General features: G+C 38.0%; 4 protein-coding genes, 2 long non-coding RNA genes and 1 other non-coding gene across 9 annotated transcripts; 4 read left to right on the forward strand and 3 right to left on the reverse strand.

The window, feature by feature from the left end:
• Positions 1 to 713: 713 nt before the first annotated feature.
• LOC119072181 (fatty acid 2-hydroxylase) lies at positions 714 to 7,262 on the forward strand. Of its 3 annotated transcripts, none has more exons than XM_037177342.1 (6): positions 714 to 816; positions 1,105 to 1,520; positions 3,927 to 4,157; positions 4,226 to 4,375; positions 6,753 to 6,879; positions 6,958 to 7,262. In XM_037177342.1, the coding sequence occupies exons 2-6, from the start codon at positions 1,176 to 1,178 to the stop codon at positions 7,158 to 7,160; spliced, it is 1,056 nt and encodes a 351-aa protein (XP_037033237.1). In that variant the 5' UTR covers positions 714 to 816; positions 1,105 to 1,175; the 3' UTR covers positions 7,161 to 7,262. The 3 variants fall into 3 exon arrangements, with proteins under 3 accessions (XP_037033237.1, XP_037033236.1, XP_037033238.1); XM_037177341.1 differs by having other exon boundaries at positions 739 to 894; XM_037177343.1 differs by having other exon boundaries at positions 741 to 894; positions 1,195 to 1,520.
• LOC119072185 lies at positions 944 to 18,408 on the reverse strand. The gene is made up of 3 exons (XR_005086806.1): positions 18,398 to 18,408; positions 9,671 to 9,675; positions 944 to 1,074 (listed from the first exon to the last, which is right to left on the reverse strand). It is a non-coding gene; the product is annotated as an uncharacterized LOC119072185 (long non-coding RNA).
• LOC119072184 lies at positions 8,777 to 9,129 on the forward strand. The gene is made up of 3 exons (XR_005086805.1): positions 8,777 to 8,798; positions 8,866 to 8,878; positions 8,947 to 9,129. It is a non-coding gene; the product is annotated as an uncharacterized LOC119072184 (long non-coding RNA).
• LOC119072530 lies at positions 8,921 to 9,110 on the forward strand. Its single transcript, XR_005086878.1, has one exon. It is a non-coding gene; the product is annotated as a U2 spliceosomal RNA (small nuclear RNA).
• LOC119072183 (NF-kappa-B inhibitor-interacting Ras-like protein) lies at positions 10,388 to 11,543 on the reverse strand. The gene is made up of 2 exons (XM_037177344.1): positions 11,316 to 11,543; positions 10,388 to 11,220 (listed from the first exon to the last, which is right to left on the reverse strand). The coding sequence occupies exons 1-2, from the start codon at positions 11,365 to 11,367 to the stop codon at positions 10,631 to 10,633; spliced, it is 642 nt and encodes a 213-aa protein (XP_037033239.1). The 5' UTR covers positions 11,368 to 11,543; the 3' UTR covers positions 10,388 to 10,630.
• Positions 12,880 to 15,525, forward strand: LOC119072179 (WD repeat-containing protein CG11141). Its single transcript, XM_037177339.1, has 6 exons — positions 12,880 to 13,182; positions 13,247 to 13,407; positions 13,472 to 13,595; positions 13,673 to 14,045; positions 14,103 to 14,766; positions 14,827 to 15,525. The coding sequence occupies exons 1-6, from the start codon at positions 12,967 to 12,969 to the stop codon at positions 15,338 to 15,340; spliced, it is 2,052 nt and encodes a 683-aa protein (XP_037033234.1). The 5' UTR covers positions 12,880 to 12,966; the 3' UTR covers positions 15,341 to 15,525.
• Positions 15,711 to 17,914, reverse strand: LOC119072180 (nucleolar protein 9). Its single transcript, XM_037177340.1, has 3 exons — positions 17,604 to 17,914; positions 16,030 to 17,539; positions 15,711 to 15,958 (listed from the first exon to the last, which is right to left on the reverse strand). Exons 1-3 carry the CDS (start codon positions 17,827 to 17,829, stop codon positions 15,736 to 15,738), a joined length of 1,959 nt encoding a protein of 652 aa, XP_037033235.1. The 5' UTR covers positions 17,830 to 17,914; the 3' UTR covers positions 15,711 to 15,735.
• Positions 18,409 to 19,471: the final 1,063 nt, after the last annotated feature.

Below are 19,471 nucleotides of genomic sequence, written 5' to 3' on the forward strand. Positions count from 1 at the left end.
GTTAAGGACAGCCGTGAACAGAACACACCTGTTCGCTAAAATTATTCGCATGATTTTTTTTTATTTGCGAATAGAGCCTACAATAATAGTTCATGCCAGGCATTTTATTTGAACTTGAGAAATGGATGGACAATGAATAGTAATAACCTCCTATATAATTGACGTCCAGGCCTCAGCATTCAGAGACATACCTTGAAAAATCACACTGTACCCGGAAAGCTAAATCATTAGGACATTTGGGACATGTACCTAAGGGGCAGAGTTTTAACCTGTTGCTCACGGCTATTTATCTGTTATCGATAATGACGACAAAAATATTGACAAGCTGTGGATAATGTCGTTCTTTATATAGAAAAATGCTCAAAATTTTGTAAGAAAAATAGATTTAAAGCAAAGCCTGAAACAAAAAACGGCACAACATTTTTTTACCAAAACCTGGTGGCAGTACTGACAGACCCTTTTTGAGTTATAACATTTCAATGAACTACAATCCGCACAGTCATCCTTTTTTTCTTAATCAAATTCACTCCCTTTTCCTTATTTTATCAGCGACGCCAATGCATCGTCTATCTGAGGATTGTATCCGAAACAAGTTACCTTTATGCATACGAAACACACACCTAACATAGCTAGTAACATCAATCTATAATCTAATCTTTCAAACAATAAACAAATGAAAAAAAATCGGTTAAACATGAGCCGTGTGGTTTATATATTATCAGTTATTCTTCTGTTACAAATTCAGTGTTGGGAAAACTTTGGCGGTGATAAATTGTGGGCTAAACATTTTTCAACTTTTTTTTTCGCTTTTTCGAAGTGTACTAAACGAACGTAGACACAAGGATTTGCAGTGCAAACTAACTTTGAATAATTTAAAGCGAAGCAGTTAATAGAGTACTCATATCACTTTGTATCGATTTCATTAATAATTATGAATGTTTTAGCGAATAGTTTTGTGGCGATGCGGTGAATGAATATACTGTACACATTGAACCCCTCATTCCGTGTCGCGAGTTTTCATTATAAAGTCGTTTGTAATATTGATAAAGTCCACGGTGTTTATGCATACGATATCTGCTTATCGTAAAATCCGGTCTTAAATAGGATTTAGACAAAGTAAATTTGAAATTTTCGTGAATTTGTGCTTCTTAAAGTGTACACACCGTTGTTATAAAATGGAAGAGTCACCGTTAGTCATAAGCTATAAACAAAAACGTTACGATTTAACACAGTTTCAACATAAGCATCCCGGTGGTCTAAATACGCTGAAAGGCCTGAATAATCAAGACATCGAACAGAGATTCGAAAAGGCACCGCCTCACTCAGACGCAGCTCTGTATCTGATGAAAGAATATGAACTTAAGAATGCGAAGGAGGCAAACAACAACAACACAGGCAGCAGCAACGGATTCCTTAAAAATGGAATTTCGAATGGTCACAGTAATGGCATTGGAAATGGAAGTGTTCATACGGAAAACGTTAATGGCAGTATACCACATAAAACAGATGAAAGCATGGAGGTTAGTACACGATAATCGTGAGAAAATCATTGAATAAAATTAAGTAAAATGAAGTGTGACGGTGTGTGTGTTGAAGATAACGATAGCGGATAGATAATAGGTGGATTTATTGAAACCATAATATTAAAAATTCTATTATGAAACTGTTTCACCGTACGTACGTATGTGCATGCACGGACAGATAAGATTACCATTTATTCTGAAAGTTAGCAAACGTGAGTCCAAAAAAGTATACAATCAGGTAGTGCAACTACGTTTGAATAATAAGAGAGACCCGGACTAAACTAAATAAGATTTATAGCTGAAAAATCGATGTCGTAATAGTATGTTGTGATACAAGTATTGTAATGTTGATTTTTTCAGCACTATACCCAAGTTTTCCTTACGAGCGGAGCGAGTTTACGAGTTACAGTTTACGAGCGGAGCGAGTAAGGAAAATTGGGTCGTGTGCTGAAAAAATCTCAATACAATACGTGTAACACATCATGCTTTGTGCCAACCGAGAATTGAAATAGACAAGAGCACAAAAAATCATAATTTTCATTGTAAACAATCACTCTGCAAATTTGATCGATCACATTGCTTTGTGCTTTCTCAAACGAATGCTGTAACAACTCATACAAATTCCAAATCAACACTGCTTTGAGTGTTGTAATATCACATCAAACGGGTGCTGAAATAAGTCACTTTACAACACTAAAATGAGTGCTGAAAAGATTCATATTTCAATTCTCGGTGGCACAAAATCTTAAAGAACACTAGAACTCTCACACAATGGGTCCGCGATGTGCCTCCTCGTGTGGACTTACTTTATGTATCAAATATGTTTGGCTTGGCGTGAAAGAGATATATACCTAATATATATATTAGTAGTCGAATTTTGCAGACCGTCTAACTAAGTTAAAATTAGTTAAGAAGACAACTACTTACAGGGAGAGAACAGTGAAATTCGACATGTTTCCTAATTTTGGAGTTGTTGTGGTTTGTAGTTCTGCCGTAATTTGAATGAGAATTCTTTTGTGTAAAATAGTCGCTAAATTTCTTACGGCAGAATTGATTCCATAAGAATTTTGTTGAACAAATGAACATCTAGATTTTTGATTTCTAAATTTTTGTTTGTCACACCTTACTTCGCTCACAGCACGAAGGAAATACGAAAATAAAGAATCTAAATTTGCATTCGACAAACACATTTTGCGTGGAAACCACAACAACTCCCAAAATATAAAATAGGTTGAATTTCACTTTTCTCTCCCTGTAAGTTTTTCCCACGTCCGTCGTTTTTTCACTTCCTAAGAATAGAATTATCCGGCTAATATTTCTTGCTTAGCGGCTCGGAGGTATTGCTCTGTGCCTCATCGCTCCTGTTTGCAGCGTCCTGGACAATTAGTTCTTCCTCACTGAATATTTAATAATGTTAACCTAATACACTCGATTTAACGATGTGACGACAGCCAAAAAATATAATTTAAAATCGGTTATGTAATCGCACTTGTTGACATCGTAACAGCTTGTATGTTATTGATTATGATTAGGTGTTTTACCGGTGTTTTCGTTAGCGATTCACGTATTTTTGGGCAGATTATTTTACCAGATTGTTGGAACACGAACGATGTTTTTTCTACTAAAATCTTTCAATATTAATTTTTACTTTACTAGGGAGATAATATGGCCATTCCTTCCCGAGGGAAAACTCTCTACCTCGCTTGTAAAGTAAAATTGCACACGAAAAATAGTTTGATATCTCGTATCACGATGAGTAAAAGTACCTCGGGGTAAAGCACTCGGATACTTTTACTCACCTGGATACGAGATATCAAATTACTTCTCTGGTATAGTAATCTACTAATGTTGTCGTCGAGACGAACAACCGACATCAGTTACTATGGACCTGTAAGTAACTTGTGTAATTATTAATTGAACCCTTCGGATCTGAATGAATCACACCTCATTCATAGACATTCCAGGCATAAGGTGATTCCCATTATGTAAAGAATTTACTTTCGAGAAAAAGAGCTAGCACTCGATAAAATTGCAAATGAGTAATACCTGATTGCGATTTAGTTTTCGCTGTATCTAAATTCCGTCTAAATTAATATACGCGTGCTGTTTCGATGACTCAGTTTATGAGGTCTTGTGATAACATAAAATTTGTTAAATGTTAGCACATAAGTAAAAGTGTAAACAATTTTATGAACGCTAAAAAACCCATCTGTTATCGACAAAGATGCCAAGCAATAAGTGACCAGCGCATTATAATATAGCGGAATTTAATTAATGAAGTACAAGATAAAAAAAATTTAAGCCGTTTAAGTAACAGATTCAATTTTATTATCTCACTGCATCTCACTTGTGAAATGTTAACAGTTTCAGGATGAAATAATAAATTTGCTAAATTTCTTGTAGCACCTTGTCGACTGGTCAAAACCGATGCTCTCACAAATCGGTTCACTGAAAGAAAACTATTCAGAATGGGTTAACAAGCCGGTAGACAGACCGTTAAGATTGTTTGGACCCACATGGCTGGAAAATCTAACAAAAACACCTTGGTGGCTGGTTCCATTATTTTGGATTCCATCGATAGGTTACATTGCCTCAATCGGATTGAAAGAGGCTTACGCTGCAGGTTTCAGTTCTGTGAGCGCAAATCGTACATTGTGGCGATGAACGAGATTACTAAATTCTATTCTTCGAATGTCTTTCAGAGTTACGTATTACTTAGTTTTATTGCCGGGATAGCATTGTGGACGATTTTGGAGTATTCATTACATCGATGGGTTTTCCATTTGAATGCTGAAAATGGCGGGGTTTTCCTCTGCACTTTTCATTTTTTACTACATGGATTACATCATAAGGTAAATTCAGTAACTCTGTATTGAAATCGTTGCATCATCACACCACCTACATAATAAATGTAAATAATAACCAGTGATAAGACTATCGATATAATGAACTGTTGGATGATATAGTAGTGGTAATCGACCGTGACGGTATTCGAAAAGCCGGTAGATAATTCTTATCAAGAGGAATCGCATCGTATATAAGAAAATGACTAATTGCATTTTTGAACTTTTTTTCGCCATCCATAAATCATCTTTATGATTGTGCGATTGAGAGAATAGAGAGTGGCGTAAACATTACTAACGCAATCTAAGACATTGTTATTGATAAATGGGACGATTGATGTTAAAAATTGAACTAATATGCAACGGAGACATGCAATAAATTGAGATAAATTCTATCTTGGACATTTCTGTGTCACCTTAATGTGGTGTTTATTTCGAGAAATAGAGCCATCAGAACAGTCGGAGCGTTTGCTGCGACTGAGCCCCGTACAAACCCATATATCTATTGCGTACGTGACCCTTGTGCGTCTGTCACCCTACTTGGACCGTAAGCCTATTGCGCCGCTTAATGTAGTTTAAGTAAAATTATTATGAAATGTGTACATCTTAGTACGACGTTCCTTTCAAATGAAAGAAAAATTTCAAATAGCCCTAAAGTTTTAATTTATTGAGTCCAAATACACATAGGGCCTAGTATCGGCCTCAGTCCAAGGACCCAAATTTAATTTTTTTTCAACAACATTCTATTCGGCCTTTGATTACCTTCCAAATGAAACACAAATTACGAAAAACGAATGAAATTTGCTCGAGTTATCTGTATAATACACATAGGGCCCTAGTAGTGGCCCTAGTCCAAGGACTCAAATTTAATTTTTTTAACAACATTCTATTCGGTGTTCGACTACCTTTTAACTTTTACCTTTCACGTCTAAGGCCCTAACTCACGGTCCACTCACCCGATTTAAAAAAAAACTTTTTTTTTCCTGGATTGGTATTAACAATACCTATCATTTGCCGTGCCATTTAGATTTCCATCGTTTATTTTGCCACAAATATCACCAAAAGACCTTAAATCACTTAGGTGGCCCTAACTCACGAACGGCCGACCCGAATATGCCCATCTTCGAACTTAGCCTCACTATCACCTCACTATTAACCTCATCTTTCAGGGGGGAAAAAATTTTGAAATAGGATTTGATTTACTCAAGATATCGACGTGACAGACGGACAGACAAAACTTTTATTGCGGATTCGACATCTATGAACATAGGCAAACACTTTCCCCATACCGTCTGCTTCGAATTCCATCAATTACACACGTCATCGTAATCCTATAAGCCCCTTTGTACTTCGTACGGGGCTAAAAAAGTTATTGAAATTCTAGAAGTAATTTCGATAACTTTCAAGAAATTTCGTGAATTTTCAAGACTATATTCGAGAATTCAAATTAAATCCAAGGGAATTACCAAAAAAACAGCCATACACACGATAGGGAAAAAGAGCTCGATCATGTGTGACGAAACACTCATGCTTAGATTACTTGTCTATCGACGAAGGACGAAATAATTATTTTAGTGCCGGCAACAAACCGATTGGAAATTCAATGTCACAATACTTGCGGTACCGTCATTTTCTGATACCATTGCAGTGATTTATTGACTGAAAATAAACCTTATCAGTAGTACTGTTACAAGTGGGTCACTCTTCAAACCATTTTCATTTCAAAGTGATTTGCGTCAATCTTTCGTCAAAAAACTTTCCAATCGAGACTTAGTCTGCAACGCTACTAGACTATCAAAATATGTGCGGTGTTACCTAATATATGTTTAATCAATCGACTTTTATACTCTTCACAAATATGTTTTCCATTGCCAAATTACAGAGGCAATAAAAATTGAAATTTTTGTGACGGTTTAAAGGTACCCTAAATTTATGGTTTCTCAAACGTCCGTTGACATACTCATCCGTCTTTCAGACGAATCGCGTTATAGTATAGCCTCAGGGGAGCCGATTAGCATTTATCAATACCCTCTTGGGTTATGCATTTATAAATAGTAAGCCAACGCAATGTCAGTGCGTTGGTGATACCCACGGTATCATTTCTTCTTGCCTCAACGTCGGTGTCCAGTCCATGCATATCACTGCTCATGGTTATTGTTATGTTTCGGTTACAGTCATTTAATCTATTGCTTCATTTATTAAAAGTATCAAGTAGTCTCGCAAGTAGTGCTTAACACTCAATTCTATTACTTCACTCATTTAACATTCGCTTTAATAAGACTAAATTAGCTGTTCGTAATTGCTTATTTCCTTCGTTTCTGTCAATAACGAATGATTAGCCATTTTTGAAAGGTTGTAGAATAAACTCATTTTCTTTATTTTCAAGGTGCCTTTCGACCCATATCGGTTGGTCTTTCCGCCGGTTCCAGCCACAATACTTGCTACATTATTCTATCAACCTCTACCGCTGTTAGCTAGCTGCCCGAAAATAGTTTTAGCCGGTGGATTAGTCGGTAAGTGTTTTAGTCAATATTTACAATTTTTTTTCTTTTTCGTTGACACAGTCACTTGAAATCACTTTATCTTTGAAGGCTATCTGTGTTATGATATGATCCATTACTACATTCATTACGGCAGTCCAACGTTCAACTATATGTACATGTTGAAACGGTATCACTATCAGCATCATTTTGTGCATCATGATGCCGGATTCGGTATAAGCAGTCCGATTTGGGATGTTGTGTTTGGTACGAAAATATTTTTAAGAAAACTGAAGTACATGCTAAGATGGTGATTTTGTGTATAATATGAGTTTGTAATGTATATGTTGCCGTTCGGTATGCAGAACCGCAATTAAGTCATAAAAATAATAAATTTTATAATTTAATCTACAAAATTCATGTTGTAAAGACTTTTATCGCTGCCAACTCAGACGAATTGCGTTAAGTTGATGTCTTTTTTTACCACATCAAGGAAGCTTCACCCAGAAACAAAAAAAATCGGTAAGGTGCGTTTTATCTATGCTTTGCTTTTAGTCTGTGATTAGATAAGAATGTCTCTTAAGTATTAACGTTCGATTAATTGGTGGGCACAAGTGTAATTGTCTATTACGTTAGTGAAATATTCGATTACTGTCTTGCTGGGACATTTTTTGTTGTGGGGTGTGGGGAGGTTGTATTTCGGGCCAAAGGCGAGTATCCCACAGGCATCAACAAAAAATTTCCCTGCAAGACAGTAATGTTGTCTTGTGACCAGAAAATACGAAAAACCGGTTTTGGGCAAGACAGTAACGACTAATTTTCTGGCCGCAAGACAAAAAAACTATTTTCCAATTCACAAGCTCAAAAACGATCTTCGTAGCCCACCAAGAGAAAGAGAAACATATTGATTCAACGGTTCATTTGTGTGCATTTTGTTTCGATTACAAATCAAAGTTGAAGCGTGACAATTCGTCGCGTTGTCGTGTGTTTATTTGATGTAATTGGATAATTCACATAAATACTAGCCTAGCTCAAAAATTTGAGAATACTATGCGTAAAGACGAGTACGTGAGGTGTCGTAGTGTCGTGTGGGGTAACATTTCAACTTTTTTTCATCGTAGTTGCATCCAAACCACATAAGACCCTATTTGACCCAAAAGCACATAAAATTACCTTTCAGTGTATATGAATTTTAAAACCAATAACTCCCCAATCGGTACATGTGATTACCTTTCTAATGACACCCCACACGACCCTGTACGGCTCAAAAAACTTGAGAAGAGAAGTGGAAGTTTTCAGTTTTTCGTCACCTTTTACCAGCCACACAAGCTTCGAAGAATTTTTTTGAAAGTTATTTTGGCTTCTAGGGTTGAAGTCATTTCTAGGCACACACAAACAAGTCCACTGGAAAATGCGTCTCAATTCGGTAGGCTGTTTTTCAAAAGAATCCCTCGTTACGATACTTCGAAAGTTTAAGAATGAAAAATAAAATGATTTTGCTCAAAAATATATTGTGAAAATTGTCAGTCAAGCGACCTGACCAGCCCAAAAGGTGGGACCTAGTAAATTGAAATGTTTTCACAACGCAGACGAGAAAAGAAAAAGAGTCATTTCCTCGCTACCGCTGAAACTTCGGATGCCTTTTTTGTGCCTTTTTGTGTTCAATGAGGGGAAGAAAAGTTGGAAATTTCATTTCGACTGTGTAGTTTGTGACCCGAACGTAGCGAGAAAATGCAATTTACAACTTATCTTTCCTCGTGGAACAAAAAGAATTAACTATCAAACATTTTTGTTCCCTACGTTTATGCATGCAGCTGAACTGTGTACACAAAAAACAAACTTTCGAGACGAATTTTTTCCAACATTTTCGTTAAGAGTCTCTAAACTTTCTCATGTTCATTTTTACGACCTCGGTATGGCGGTGACGGTACGGCATCGCTTCTCGGCCTAAAGTAAGTCCCCGCACGCAGTAAGTAACTCCGGAACATATTACTAATCAACTTTCTTTTTTCTTTATAGGGCTAAGATCAAAGTAAGGGGACCGGTCGTAAGTAGCTCTGGAACATATTACTAATCAACTTTTTTCTTTTGACTTTTTAGGTGTAGTATCTGTTCTTATTAGCTTAATATCTAATAGATCCCCTATATGGGGACATATGAATATTAAACTTATTTTTGAATATAGACGAAGTGCTAGGAGCTTGCTCCACCTTTGTCACGGGTTGGCCAGGTATTGCAGTACCGCCTGGATCGGCCCAAATAAACGTTTTCAGAAAACAAAAATAGTATATTTCAACATACCCCAATACACACAAGATGTGTGTGCACGCGCGGGCGAAGCCCAAGCGAAAACACACATCGAGTGTGTATTGGGGTATTTTGAAAGATATTTTTCTGTAATAGTGAGAGTGTGTTGGTGCTTTCCTTCCCAACCGTTACTTTCCTTCTCGACCGTTTACTTTCCCTACCGACCGATTCATATCATAGCTCACCAATACACTCTCACGTATACAGAAAAATTAATTAAATTGGTTGGTGCTGGAGCTCAATCTCACAACAATTTTGGCATTAACTAAACAAAAAGAAAATTAATCCTTATGCCATGTTCGCAATCCAAAAGATGTTTCCAAAAGAATATCTGGTCTATTCTCTTCGACAAATTGAGTAATTTTTATAAGATTTCCAAAAACTTTATTCGATGAGGACTGAAATACCTTGGGTTTTGTTCGTTAATGGAAAATACTATGAGTGTCGATGATAGAAAAAAAATTAGTTAATTAATTCACACGAGTTCCATTTTTAATCAAGATGTAGCAAGAAATACGCCCTCTTTACAGAGTCTTTTAGGGCAACAAAACTTAAGCATCGCTTGTTTGAAAGTATAGGAATAGAGGTTTCTTATGCCTATTCTAAAATTTGTTTTGAACAAAGTAAAAGTAATGAATGATTTTTATGACAAAGCAAGAGGTGAGGCCTAGTTTCCAAAATATTCCATTGGCCTGTCCCAAAGAGTCTCCGAGAGAATACCCAGAAAATAAATCAGAGAGGTAACAACATATGAACCACACAACAATAGCGCAACCTGGAACTTTTTTTTCAGTTACAATTAGATAACCGATGCACTTTTAAGACTCGTTTACAGACCACTTTATAATGGTAATTAGAATTTCCAAGGCAATTTCATAGTATTTTACATGACTAGGGATAAAAAGATGAAAAGTAGAGTTTTCGTGTGAATTTTGTTGATCCGAGGCGAAGCCGAGGTCAATAAACACACTAACACGAGACTTTTCTTTTTTATCCCGAGTTTTATACTGGATTTTACATGCTGAAAGTCGAAAGTCGTGCTTGAAACATGAAAAGTAGGGCTTTCGACGCATGTAGCATGTAAAATCTTTTTGAATGAATGCATGAAATTGGGGACATTTTTACGAAAAGGTCTTTCCGTCTAACTTTGTAACTAACTTCGTTACTTTACATACTTCGATATCTGAATTTTCAGCGGATTCTGTCAACACCATTAAAACTACAGTTGTCAAGGGACAATAATTATTCAATAAATAAATTAGAATATAACCAATAGATATAACTAAACTAAGGAAAAAGACACTTGATTGAATAGAATAATTAAAAAAATACTTTTTAAGTACATGGAAGTACAATGAGATAAACATCGACTTCGAACACCTCCTCACATTCGAATGTTGAATAAATGCTTCCACTTCTAAATACGATATTTTGTTCTTCGCTATATTGCACAACGACAATCCACCATCGACCACGTTCAGTTATCGACTTTCGACGCCTTTTGCGTCAATTTGCTCAACTGCGGAAATGTACTTTTCGTTTGCGGTGGATGAAGTCGAACCGCTAAACTAACAAAAGGTTCATACAAACTGGCCCGTTCCAACGCATTCACCGTATAGTGTTTGATCCGTTCACGAGCACACCAACTATTCGCTCGATTCAGAATCAATTCAATTGGATCGGGCGTTTTCTTCTCCGGCGATTGCTTTTCCGGCGACTGATTCGGCGTACGATTCAATCGTCTAATATTGGCTATTACCACAATGGACACCTCCTTCTTCTCCTTGTTTTTGTCGATGTCATTTTTGATGCCAGCCAACATATCCAAACTGGCCGCATCGCTCGGATCGTAAACCAGAACGAATGCATCGGCAAATTGAAGATATTGTCGCGGCAGACCGACATTCCCTTGCAAACCGGCTGTGTCGTAAATTCTTAATATATCCCGAGGACCACGACCGGTGTCCACACTAGCCACATAGGTGTCTTCGATGGTTGAATACAATTCGGAGTCTGGTGTTATGCTACCGTAGATCAATTGTTCCAAAATCGCCGTTTTGCCGATACCTTGAAGTGAATTAATTGAAGAAAATTATTGAAAACACCTTTGAATACGGGTGACGTATTGGAAATAAATTTCGAAGGAACTAGCTGGAACGTACCTTTCATTCCACATATCACAACTTTCCCTATTTTTCCGACTTTCGAAGTCATTTTCTTTTTAAGAAAATCTACTCAGAAAATAGATTTTATCACAGTGCCCAACAGTGGTCTAGCTTTGCATAGTCTGCTGCAAAATAGAACTATAAATTGGTTTCTTTTGCTAAGAGTTTGTATGAACCATTTGTTTACAATCGTAAGTACAGCTTTCTTTCTTCTTATCTGTCAAAATGCCACATAAAGACTCATTGAATCGGTAAAAAACGGAGCATTCACAATGGAATGGAAACCGTTAGCTTTTTAAATAAATATTCAACCCAACTTCGGATCACTTTGTTATCTATTATCGACAGTGACGACAAAAATAAGTTGTACGGCAGACTTATGTTCATACAAATGCAGTAAAAGCTCTTTGCAACAATCTGTTGAAAATGCTGAGATCAATAGAAGTAACAGACTCACAAATTATGTTGGTGATATGCATGCCGTGCCTTTTCTGAATGTTTACAGTCTTGATATTTACTGAATTCACAAACCAAATCTATGAGAGCATCATTTATTTAGATAGTTGTTACAGATAAACGAAGTAAAAGATTTCAATCTTTCAAAGTAAGTAAAAGCGTCGGTCAATACTACTAAAAGTTTCTCTAACTGCACGACGTCAAACAGAAACCAAGGCTGTAAACTTTGGGGTTTAAATGAAACTTTGCGGTTTAAAAATATCGAATGTCCTATTTAATTTCATACACAAAACCTAATGTAATATCTATGTTCACACACCACACATACACTACACATTCAATCTAGCACTCTACACAACATAAAAGGCGTTCGAAGTAAATATCATTTTATCTGAACCCGTGGCTTATGGCTCATTATTCATTAGCTGGAGGTAATTTCAGTATTCCAAAACGTCCTGGTTAAAGACGCAACGTTTGATCTACACAGGATCTTCAACCAACAATAAAGACTAAAACAATTTTGTTTTAATGTCTCAGATGATGCCCAAATTAAAGTTTGAAAAGGAGTTTTTGATGATTTATTCGTAGTTGTCCTCGTCCCCGAGAGTTATGTATCCTCAGCCCGTTGCCAAATTGTAACGCTAAAAAACCCTCTGAATTTGTTTTCAGTTTCGCTATATTTTCGCTATATTAGCTAAAAGCTAATGAACCAAAGTTTACAGCCTTGAACTGAAATAGCAGACCTTGTTTGGCATGTAGAGGCGCCACAATTTTTTTTTCAGTGTTTTTTTCTTTGCGACCTTTTTTCTTGTGAAATAACTTCACTCTGCTAAATAACCATGAAATGTCATAGCAGTGAAGTTGGCTCACAAAAGATAGAGCGCGGACAATAGTAATTCTATGACGAAATGTACTACAAAATAATAGAGCTAGATACAAATCTACTTCATTTGAGCTGTAGTTCCCCTATAAACATAAATGGAACCTCAAAGAGTCTGTTCATAATTTTTGAACATAATGCGCCCTTTTTCTCGATGATGATAAACACTTGTATGACCGTACGTACTTTAGCTCTTAGTACGAGTAGTAGAGTACAGTAAAGTACATCAAATTTGAACCGCAAAATAATAATAAATATTTCAATCATCCCGTACTCACCATAACTTTGACTCACAATTTCGGTTTATTTGTTATGGATGTAGACGGCATACAAAATTTACGGGAATGGTCACCATTGTCCGACCTTTTATCGAAAATACCCGCTCGGATACAGAAGACATTCTTCTATCAAGACGTAAATATAACTTGTATCGATGTTCTGTCCGATTTCATTGCTCTTGGCAGCGATGTAGGTATTGTGTTTTGGTATAATCGATCGACTGGAGATGTTCAGAAGTTGAGGAGTGAGGTAGAACATTCGACAACATTCTTATCATTGAATATAGCTAACGATGGCGTTTCATGTTGTTTAGTTCACCTCGCCAATAACATGCGTAAAAGTTGTTTCGAGCGTGGAATATATGTTAGCGTGCGGTTCATCTAATGGCCAAGTCAGTGTGTTTCAAATACAAAAGGAACATCCTCCCGATCTGAACCTTGTCACGCCAATGACGAAACCAAAGCCCGTTGAGAGGTTCGAAGCGTTTTTCGATACAATGTCTTAGGTTGAACGAATATTAACATGGATTCGTTGATAGGTACACAATCCGTGATCTTCATCAGAGCGCTATCAGATCAGTGGAATGGTCAAAGAATGGAATGAAACTGTTTTCCGGTGATAAGGCAGGCGTCGTAGTTTTGACTGAGTTTGACTTTCAAATGGTGAGTCGGAACATTGTTGAAACTCTCGTGGTTCACGGGTTCAGTTAATCTCATTGCCTTCCTATAAACCATTACAGCACATTAGCAAATCCATGGAGATTCTGAACGAAGCCTACGACATCGTACAAATTAGCTTTAATAAGCCATGGCTGCTGATATCTACCGTGTATCGAGCTATAGTCTGTCAATGTGACAAAGACGGCAGATGGAAAGTCTCACAAGTAGGCAAACAAGACCGGAAGATTCTTAGCGAAGTTGGTGCAGCCTTTATGGTTCGATCGCGTCAGACATCGTTGGTGTGTGCCCGGCCGGGATATCGATTTTGGTTGTCTGACACCGATGGAAATGTATCGCAAACATTGCTGTTTAAGGACTCGCTGCCAAAGTTTTCGTTTGAAATTCCCATTTTGAATCCAGCTCAGATTAAATGTCAATTGCCGTCGAATTTCGGTAAGATTGGAAGAACTAACGGGACTGAGTCTAAATATTAACACTGCGCAACCACAGGTCGATGCTACGTCTATCAGGCTACGTTCGTGTTAACGTACAGCGAGAACATTCTTTATATTCTGGACATCGAAAAGCTAAAAGTTTTGGCCTCGCTGAAACGACTGAGGAAAATCATCGGCATCAGCGTATGCGGTTCGGAAATCTTCATTCTGGAAGGACCACGTAGCGTAGTTAGAATCTCAAATGTTCCCGAACCCGTCAACAAAATGACATCGAAATTTTACTTCAACACCGGCTTAACTCCAAGCAATACTTTCGAACCATCGCCCGTTGAATTCGAAGCCGAAGAAGAAACTGTGCTCAACGCCGAAGAATGTTTTGAATTGCCGCCCATCGAACAATTACAACTGAAAACTCCGATCACAATGTCACTTAGTGAACACGACCTGTTATCGCAGGACAAGATGCTCTTGGAGCATAGTAAAAAGGCTGAAATATTCGAGAAAATCGGTCAATTGGAGTTCGACAGTTCGATTCTATTCAAAACTGGTGTAAAGAAGAAAAAACCGAAGGACAAGACCAACAGAGTGATTAGCGAAGGTATCGTGGAAATCGGACGACCGGCTGATTTAAGTGAAAATAATACGCCAAAGGTTGCGGATGGAGCCACTAAAGTGGAAACGAATCGGCCTTGCGTGTTAGATGCAAGCTTTTGCGAGGGGTAAGTGAAAGGCGTCAGCCAACAATTTTCTGAGTCATTAGGTCACGCCCCTTTTTTCAGCATAGTCACAGATCTAGGATCACCGAAAACGATGAATAAATTGCTAGAGTCCAAAGAAAGCAAACTTGCTGCTGCATTGAACATTGAACCTGTGAGCTGTGAAAAAATCGCTTTACGAAAACCGACAACCAAATTAACTCCAGATCTGGCACCAGAATTTCATTATCCCCTGTATCCGCTAGTGGATCCGAACGAACTATTGGTAGCGCATACAACGCCGCAGAAAAAAATGTTTTTCTTGGACAATGATGATAGATCGTCAACGAAAGAATCGCCGAGTTCTAGTAATCAATGTGACGACGTTAAGATTGGACAGAATAAAAGGCGATCATCGAGTCCTGTTCGTGGTGATGACGGTACTGCTGACATTCCGGATGTGAAACAAGTTCCCGACTATATGAACATACCGAATTTGTGGAACGTTCAACTAATTGAACCGGAAACTGAGAAGCAACCAGATGAAAAGTCACATCCAGAAAGTAGTGGTAGTAGCAGTGAATGGGAATTGGTTTGATGATGGGTGTGATTCGGATGAACGAAAGTTAGATGTAAAGAAGGACCTGTGGCTGTTTTTGTACTTTCGTTTACTATTTTCTTATAATTTGCATCCGAACGCATTTTGTTTTGTTAAATTTGTGTGATAGCAAGGCCGAAGCGGCGTATCTATTCGAAAAATAAATTTTCTTTTTGCACAAAGGATCGACTCTACTTCTTGATGGAGTCTAGTTTAGTGTATCGGCCTACGTTAAAGTAGTATCTTTAGGGCAGTAGCAAGGAATTAGAAAATAATCTTAGTTCAGTTCCTTGTCCACCACTTTCTTATGGCCACCGTTGTTCCTTTCCTTTGGGTTCAATTGCGGACGACATAGACATAAAAAGATCACTTTCATTTCGGACTTACCAACCAGTTTATTTGTCAACAATGTCTTTGAACAGTTTTTCCACTTTACTTTCTTTGTTAAACGAAGCTTTCCACTGAGCTGGACTCAATCGATACGTATCGACACGAAATTTATAGTTCAACAGACGACCCGTTGGACTTCCATTCAATTGATTCACTTTTTCGGCTAACTCCTTCACAATTCGAGTCTTCTGGTTGTCTCCAGCCACTTGAAATAATGCTTCAACAGCCCTATTCGAGATGAGACAGATTGACAGATTAGAGTTTCGTAAAAACGGAAAATTTTCCATTAAATTTCTTACCTCGAACCGTGCTTTGCAATAGCCATATCCAAATAGTGACCGTCCATGTGTTTCAAAAACTTCTCGCGTGATTTCTCGCCGACGAATTTGCTCCGCAGAAACGCATCCACAATGTGCGATCCTCTGGGACTGCAAAACAATTCAGCCAATTCGATGGCCGGAGAGTCCAACAGTGATTGCACCAATTTGATGGGTTTGTTAAAGTTCAGCACTGCCTGCAGTATCAGCGATCCGTGCAAATGAACGAATGTTGATTTTTCACCAGCGTCCACTTCGTACGGTTTCAACTTCATTGTGAGAATGGCGAAACGGTCAGATTTCTCTTTCGGTGTCGTGCAATGAAGGGCTGCTTGTAGACTTTGCACGAAGGGCCCTTGTTTCGCACTTAAACGTAAACATGCTTGAGCTAGCGAATGTACCACGCCCGTGTGTGTTCGTAACAAATTTTCGATATTTGGAGCAATTTCGTCGAAAATGGTTTCAAAATCCTCCTTGACTTTGATGTTGTCCAGCAGTTTTTGTACAGCAAAGTTTGCCGATCTCATGTCACTGAGTTCGATCAGTCGAGACGAGAAGAGTTTCACGTAAATTTGAGTCAATAGCTTAGGTCCGGCTGACACCAGAAGCGTTTCCAACAATCTGATGGAAGGTTCTGTTGTAAAGACTTTCGGAAGGCTGCTCTTCACTTGAGCATCGACTGGGATGTCATCTTTGGCATCATCCTTGTCGTCTTTCACATCTTCGGTGTTGTGCTCCGCTTCGATAATGAAACTGTCGTTCAATATCTTCTTACCGAGGTGCTTCAACGTAGTTTTATCGGAATGATGCAAAGCCAAACACAAATGCTGCAGCAGACCGGAAGATAGTTCGTCATACGGAAAATCGACAAATTGCGGCCATGCCTGCAGTCGCTCTGCGTATTCTTTGATAATTTCATACCAATCGTTGGGGACTTTCAGTGGCGTTTCCTTATCGGCAGTGGTATGATGTCGTTGTTGATGTTGATTCGACGCAACAAAATCTTTTGTTTTAAAAACGAATACTCCAGCCAACGACAGGAGACTGGTTCGAATGATGTGACATGCGTAACGGTCCCACACAAAGTCTTCCAAATTGTTCAAGAGAAACTTGCTGCTTTTGATGACGAACTCAGAGCAATTTTGTCGATGAGTGTCGCTGAATGTTTCGGTTAAATTGTAATCCTTTTCGTTGGGAACGGTGTCCGTTCTCGGTTTCTTTGATTTACTTTCACTGGCAGCATCGTCGTCGCTCTGTAGACGACCGACGGCACGTAGAAACGATACCTCGATCAGCTTCTCCAGAATGTGAGATGAAAATTTGTCGGAGCAAATGGGACGAAAGTTTTCGGAAAACGATTTGTGAAATCGTTCCAATGTGTCCGCATCAACGTACGGCATTAGATGCTCTAAAATCGTGCAGGCGATCTGGTTTGACGAAATGTGAATTTCCTTATCGACAGTTTGCTCGAAAACATTGTTAGCCATTGACACTGAAAAATGCAACAAAAAAACGTCAATTCTCGTCACTTCACCATATTCACCATTGATTTATACCTTTTTCGTCCAGACTTTCGAATCCCAGACGTATAGCGTCCATTATATTGATAAAATAACTCCATTCATCACCTTCCAAACGGGTTCCCCGTCCAAAGTTGCCAGTCTTTCCGAAACCTTTAGCATTAGCAATGAACTTTTTCTTTCGTTTTTTAATTTTATTTCGATAGCTGTGCACTCCCGTTCCAGCTTTTTCGCTGGGCACATCCGCTTGCGAATTTTCCATTTAAAGTAAAATTTTATGCGTGAAATACGAAGACACAATTTCAGATAGTCAACACGAGGTTTTGTGTTTACTGCTCGATGACATATGTCAACTGTTGACAGTTTTTGACAGTTGGACGCGAGCGCGATGCCTTTTTGTGTTTTTTGATATCACTAGAAGTTCGTTCACTTTCCCTAGGCTCTTACTTTTGGGCAACATTCTGAAAGAACAGGTTAAGACACTTACGAAGGCGGGTGAAACCGGTGAAACACAAATCTTGACAATTCAGACATGTATATTGTTTGAAAAGTCAACTTGAAAACAATTTTTTTTTGTGTCTTAGCCTGTTCTTTCAGAACCTTGCGTTTGGGTGGGTTGGTCGGTCTTTGAGACTTTCTTTCAGTTTACTAATAATCTTTGAATCCACCGTAAATTTGAAGTTGTAAAATACATAAAAATAATTTAATCACGTCCAAGTTAACCCTTACAAAATTACATGCTCAAGGAATTTTTGTATTTTTTTTATCCCTCAACTAAAGTCCACTTTACGGTAGAGCAAGCCAACCTTCAGAAGCTCGATATATAAAACAATTTCTAAGACTAAAAATGTGAAGTGGGATCTTCGTTCTTGGTGTCGTAAACTTCGACACCTCGAACCGAGATATCACTTTTTCATCGGGCTGAAGTTAGCCCAACGCCAAAATTATGACTAGTTACAAATATGCTTATAAGTCAGAGAGATGCTAATATGACGGCTGGGACGCCGTGTCGACGGATAGAGGGAATTTGTCCATCATTTCTGAAAAAAATGGAACCGTATGCGACCAGCTGTCAAATTGAAAAAGACATAACCACAGATTTTTTTTAATACTTCCAGCATCACCAATTTTAATGAAATAATTTGCTAACATGATCCTTGTGGGATCAGAATGAACGTAAGTCCATTTATTTATAAAGCAGATTCAGTATTCGTACACAATTTCCGAATTGAAAAAAGCAATTTTGTAGACCAATTTTTGAACGCGTATATCTCAGATAATACGAAAGTACCTTGCAAATAAAACCCTTTACGTTAATTTTGACACCGATGCAAACGTATTTCCATATTCTGCTTCTCGAATCATTGTAGTCAAAAATTAATTATTTTGTAAACAACCGACCAATTTTAGAAAAAGTCAGCCATTTTTGACATTTCATTCGTTATATGAAAAAGGCTGACAAATTCCCACTATCCGTCGAAACGGCGTCCCAGCCGTTATCTTAACATCTCTCTGTTATAAACATAAGATGTATGTGTATGTGTGTACACTGTACATAACAAATCTAGACCCAAATGTTCCTCAACTCTGAGTTGCGTGTATTTGGGTCGGACCAATATGTTCGGTAATTATGCCTGCCTCGAATATTGGTCCGACCCAAATGTATAAAACTCAAAACTGAAGAACATTTGGGTCCGACCCAAATTCAAGGCAGTCATAAGTACTGAACATATTGGTCCGACCCAAATGCATAAAACTCAAAACTGAAGAACATTTGGGTCCGACCCAAATTCAAGGCAGTCATAAGTACTGAACATATTGGGCCGACCCAAATGTATATAATTTAAAGTTGAGGAAGATTTGGGTCCGACCCAAATTCGAGGCAGTCATAAAAGACCCAAATA

This window comes from Bradysia coprophila (genome assembly GCF_014529535.1).
Source record: "Bradysia coprophila strain Holo2 chromosome IV unlocalized genomic scaffold, BU_Bcop_v1 contig_81, whole genome shotgun sequence".
NCBI classification, from domain to species: Eukaryota; Metazoa; Arthropoda; class Insecta; order Diptera; family Sciaridae; genus Bradysia; species Bradysia coprophila.

What these genes read in the sequence shown, in the direction of transcription:
- LOC119072183 (XM_037177344.1), bottom strand. Translation starts at nt 11,367, where the DNA reads ATGACTTCGAAAGTCGGAAAAATAGGGAAAGTTGTGATATGTGGAATG. An exon ending in TGTGATATGTGGAATGAAAG is followed by an intron (nt 11,221 to 11,315) that starts GTACGTTCCAGC and finishes ATTCACTTCAAG; the next exon opens with GTATCGGCAAAACGGCGATT.
- LOC119072180 (XM_037177340.1), bottom strand. Translation starts at nt 17,829, where the DNA reads ATGGAAAATTCGCAAGCGGATGTGCCCAGCGAAAAAGCTGGAACGGGA. An exon ending in CGAAAGTCTGGACGAAAAAG is followed by an intron (nt 17,540 to 17,603) that starts GTATAAATCAAT and finishes TGCATTTTTCAG; the next exon opens with TGTCAATGGCTAACAATGTT. An exon ending in ATTGCAAAGCACGGTTCGAG is followed by an intron (nt 15,959 to 16,029) that starts GTAAGAAATTTA and finishes CATCTCGAATAG; the next exon opens with GGCTGTTGAAGCATTATTTC.
- LOC119072179 (XM_037177339.1), top strand. Translation starts at nt 12,967, where the DNA reads ATGGATGTAGACGGCATACAAAATTTACGGGAATGGTCACCATTGTCC. An exon ending in TTCAGAAGTTGAGGAGTGAG is followed by an intron (nt 13,183 to 13,246) that starts GTAGAACATTCG and finishes CATGTTGTTTAG; the next exon opens with TTCACCTCGCCAATAACATG. An exon ending in GATGCAAGCTTTTGCGAGGG is followed by an intron (nt 14,767 to 14,826) that starts GTAAGTGAAAGG and finishes CCCTTTTTTCAG; the next exon opens with CATAGTCACAGATCTAGGAT.
- LOC119072181 (XM_037177342.1), top strand. Translation starts at nt 1,176, where the DNA reads ATGGAAGAGTCACCGTTAGTCATAAGCTATAAACAAAAACGTTACGAT. An exon ending in ACGCTGCAGGTTTCAGTTCT is followed by an intron (nt 4,158 to 4,225) that starts GTGAGCGCAAAT and finishes AATGTCTTTCAG; the next exon opens with AGTTACGTATTACTTAGTTT. An exon ending in TACATGGATTACATCATAAG is followed by an intron (nt 4,376 to 6,752) that starts GTAAATTCAGTA and finishes TTTATTTTCAAG; the next exon opens with GTGCCTTTCGACCCATATCG.